This window comes from Aegilops tauschii, chromosome 1, assembly GCF_002575655.3.
Source record: "Aegilops tauschii subsp. strangulata cultivar AL8/78 chromosome 1, Aet v6.0, whole genome shotgun sequence".
NCBI lineage: Eukaryota > Viridiplantae > Streptophyta > Magnoliopsida > Poales > Poaceae > Aegilops > Aegilops tauschii.
This window is the reverse complement of record NC_053035.3, coordinates 216,610,379-216,614,737: the sequence shown is the minus strand read 5'-3', so window position 1 is coordinate 216,614,737 and position 4,359 is coordinate 216,610,379. Positions and strand designations below refer to the sequence as shown.

Below are 4,359 nucleotides of genomic sequence, written 5' to 3'. Positions count from 1 at the left end.
ATTATGGGCTATACTGTTACATATCTGAAGGGAATATGTATGAAAGAGAAAATAGATACGTTAAGGAGATGACTTGGAGTATGAAACTATATGGCTTTTATTAATTAATATTTACTTGGCATGGGCGAATTTCATAAAACAAAAATGAAACAATAATAGCAGCACAAAATAATATTTTCTTTAACGAATTTTATGAAAACAAAACATTTACCAGTCTGTTATGAGAAAAAGTGAATGATAAGGCAATTGTATGGACTGAACATTTTGGTTGTTGTGTCACCTTTATACGGTACACATAATTAATAAAAGTCACATTTTCCCAAAGGAAAAGTCTGCATATCATTATGTAAATCAAATGCAAATATACAATTTTACATCGCTTGTGTTAATATATGGATTTCTTTGAAAGCCATACTTGAAGCCACCAATTGATAAACATGTAACTCATATTCTAAAAGAATCATTCACAATAGTACTTTGAATCGATGCAAACGAAATCAACCAAAAGAATTAGGAGCATTGTAATAACTGGAAAGTGGAAATAGATATTCAATAACCGAAAGGGTGGAGCATACCGAGCTAGATATGGCAGATATGTATGATATGAAGTAGAATTTTGCTCTCATCAAACTGTAGTAAAAATCATGTAATCAAAACAAAGGCCCATGGAATATACTATGTTTCTTCCTCAACAATTATATTCTAGAACTGTGAATTACATACTAACATTATTATTGAGGAAACATGGGTTTCATGCCTGACCTTGCTTTGATGCGCACTGAACTTATTTCCACAGAAGAGGCAAATCATCAAGCATGTACAGTGAGTGAAAGGAATTAAGAAGCCCTAAAAATTATTGCATCGAACTAATTAAACTCCATAAGGCTAGCAGTTAAATTAGTATATAGAATTATCCTACTTGTGATGTCCAAGCGTATGAAACAATGACAGGGCAGAAAATCCCTAGAGTAATTATATATGCTCAGTTTGATTGGAAATATAAAACATTAAACTAACCATAATAATTAGAGCTCATTGCCTCCTTCTTTTGAATGCAACAATGCATGTGATTGTCAGCAGGAGACTTCGGACTGCGTAGCAGGGGGAAAAAATCCTTCGGTTGTGTACTCTGCTGTAGAAGAACGCCAATGTCAGTCACACATTGGTATCAGATGGGTATTCGACCAGTCTCATGTCATCACAGTGGAATAATACCGGGCAACAACATACCTGAAAGTAAATAGCAAGATCACATATGCTCCGATTCTGCAAAACAATCAACGGAAGGCATTAGAAATACCCAAAATAATACGAAACTAACATATATGTGTACGCAAATGATATATATATATAGGGATTGACTATTCGTCACCCTGGGTGAGGAATAGTTATTGTTCACCCCCTCTATTTTACCATCAATACACCGTAATTTTACGTTCCGTAAGTTTTGTCTTATTTCCGACGTAAAAAGAGACCGTAAAAAAATATATGATCGTCGTAAAAAATATTTTATGTTATGTAAAATTACAAACGTAAAAACATAGTGTAAAATACACATAAACTGCAATTTTTCTTGTCTTATGACCTATATTTTTATTTTCTTATGCCAAATTTTACGTAGTGGATCAATAAAAATGTAACTATTTGAATTCCAAACGTAATTTAATTATGAAATGATTGTTAAATTACCTCGGGTGAAGAATAACTTATTCTGCACCCTGGGTGATGAATAGTATCATCACCTTGGGTGATTGTTAAATTGTACACTAACTATCTACTTCATTTTAGATGTAACCTAAGAGAAATGAACTAGTGATATATTAGATAGCAACAATTGGACATCACTGTTTGACATCTATACATATAAATGTCTTCATACATTCTTACTGTTATTCAGTCTACCACTACTGATCCTGAATAATTGCCTTAGGGCAAGTATACAAGTATAGTGACACAGGCTTAGGTTCTTGTGAGAACACAAAAGCGCACCTATCCTCTAGGAAACTTGTGATATGATTTCTTACCTTGAAGCATCAACTCGACCATACTTATACTCTGCAAGTCCAGCTTCTAAAAGAGCAGCTGAGACTAAAGAAGAGCCTTCTCCATCACATAAGAAAGAACCCCAGTAGCTAGAAACCCTTTCAAGTTCACCAAAGTGGGCCAACATTTTATTTTTGTACACCTGTACTTGATCAAACAAAGAGGATGATAGCTCATCTAAAATATTCTGCTGGGACATGGATAATCTGCACAGCCACCATGATACACTGCAAAGGTCAGAGTCTAGGCTCTTTATGCTTGTCAACAGAAGTTCCGCAAAGACAATGAACTGCAAAATAGTAACAAGATAAAAGCTAAGATTGCTAAAAAAATGAGATACACTATATATTTTTCTGAATTTATGTCAAAAATCAATCACAACGCCCAACAAAAGGTACCCTCATACAACACTAGTTATAAGTTCTAAGTTCTAACCTTTCAAAATTATGCATTTAATAAGCCCCAATTCCAATGAAAAGGCGATCCAAGAGATGTAACAACAACACTGCTAAAATTATGCATTTAATAAGCCCCAACTCCAACCCAAAAGAGATGTATTTTGACTTGTTAAGACAAGACTTTGACCAACAGTTACTCCATTAATATGCCATAGCCTTGTCTTGACGAATCAAATATGCCTCGCATTTGCGATGGAGGGAATACTGAATTAAATTGAATTACTAAACACTAGAGTAACAGTACATGCACCAAATTTGTAAATCAAAAGGAACTTTAGCCTGCTTAATACTTCTTTGCATGTCCATAGCCACATTGTCGTCTAGTGTCATTATACATATAATGTGTCGGTTATTATGTGTTTCGTACGTGTTATGTGCGCAAAAATGAATAATTCGGACAGGTCAAGCTTCATCCGGGATGGTTAAATCCATTAAATGAGCTAACAATAATCTATATTATAGCTCATACAGAAACCTATAGTCCCAGTGTATTACTCCCGCCGATCAAAATTAGTTGTCGCTCAAACGGATGTATCTAGCACTAAAATGCGTCTTGACACATCCATTTCAGCGACAACTAACATGAATTGGAGGGAGTACAAATTATGAGATATTTCAACGTAAAGCAACTGTCTACAGACAGATCATACAAAAGGTGCAAGTAGAGTATAAAGAAATAAAAACTGAAAGGAACTCCAATCAAGTAAAATTACAATGAGTGGACAGAGCAAGCCACCTAAAAATATATACCTGCAAGAGCAAGAATTTCCCATGAACATGGGAACCAAAAGAAGCTAAATGATGAGAAGCCCATGCCTCCCATTTGCCTCCAGGATCACTATACCACCTTTCATCCAATGATGAAGTCCAAAAAGGAACGAATTTCCCATGAACATGTGAATCAAAGGAAGCCCATTGATCCTGCTTGCCTCCAGCATCACTATACAACCCGTCATCCAATGATGAAGTACTAAAGAAAGGAAAGGGTGAATATTTTCTTGGAGGCCTGCAAATAGTTGGAAACAAACTCAAATAATTATTAGCCACATTAGCATCTATAGTACTAGAGAATTTCCAAATGTCTGGAGGCTTGACGAATACACTAAATGAAGTTTCTACACAGGAGAGAAGATGCAAGTAATCGAATTATCGATTCAAAACTTTACAAGCCACGCAACCATATGCTGAAACACGTTATCCCATAATAATGAAATGCTGTAGAAAACAGTTGAGCTTTACCAACTCACCCTGTCACGTTCTGCTGCGTGAATGCGAGCAGCGCCGCCACCGCTGCGGAGAGAACAAGCGCGCACCTGCACTTGAACCACTCGTCCGCCGCCCCCCCCCCCCCCCCCCCCCCCCCAGGACGAACACCTCGGCAGCGGCAGCGAGGTGGCCGTAGAACTGCGCAGGGGAGTCATCGTCAGCCTCGGTCGAGGCAGAGGCGCGGAGGATGTGCGGGACAGCGGAGGCGAGCGCAGCCGCGTAGTCCCCGAGCTCGACAGCGGCGAGGGCGGAGGCGGCGACGGGGCCGAGCGGATGGACTGGGGGAGGTGAATGAGGCGGTGGGGAGGGTACAGCGCAGGAGGCGGAGCTCGGCCTCGCGGAGGAAGGTGGGGGAAGGGCTGGATGCCGCCATGGCGACGTCGAATGGTAATTTTTCTAGGGGGTTTAGGGTTTATCTCTCTGCTCCTAATAAAACTCCTAAAGAGGGGTTCCTTCAAAAAAAAAAAACTTCTAAGGCCTCGTTTGGTAGGATAGGATCAGGGGGTTTTCAAGGGAATTTCCTCGAGAGCTCCTAACCGGCGCTCTCAGCGCCGGTTCCTCGTACGGGCGCCCGAAGGGCGATGCGACTGGG

General features: G+C 39.3%; 1 protein-coding gene across 1 annotated transcript; it reads right to left on the bottom strand.

The window, feature by feature from the left end:
- Window positions 1–886: 886 nt before the first annotated feature.
- On the bottom strand, window positions 887–4,140 carry LOC123495136 (uncharacterized). Its single transcript, XM_045231956.2, has 6 exons — window positions 4,080–4,140; window positions 3,749–3,905; window positions 3,252–3,507; window positions 2,025–2,332; window positions 1,231–1,266; window positions 887–1,132 (listed from the first exon to the last, which is right to left on the bottom strand). Exons 1-6 carry the CDS (start codon window positions 4,138–4,140, stop codon window positions 1,033–1,035), a joined length of 918 nt encoding a protein of 305 aa, XP_045087891.2. The 3' UTR covers window positions 887–1,032.
- Between the last annotated feature and the right edge of the window lie 219 nt (window positions 4,141–4,359).

What these genes read in the sequence shown, in the direction of transcription:
- LOC123495136 (XM_045231956.2), bottom strand. Translation starts at nt 4,140, where the DNA reads ATGGCGGCATCCAGCCCTTCCCCCACCTTCCTCCGCGAGGCCGAGCTC. An exon ending in CGAGCTCCGCCTCCTGCGCT is followed by an intron (nt 3,906 to 4,079) that starts GTACCCTCCCCA and finishes TCCCCTGCGCAG; the next exon opens with TTCTACGGCCACCTCGCTGC. An exon ending in ATCTTGCTATTTACTTTCAG is followed by an intron (nt 1,133 to 1,230) that starts GTATGTTGTTGC and finishes GTTCTTCTACAG; the next exon opens with CAGAGTACACAACCGAAGGA.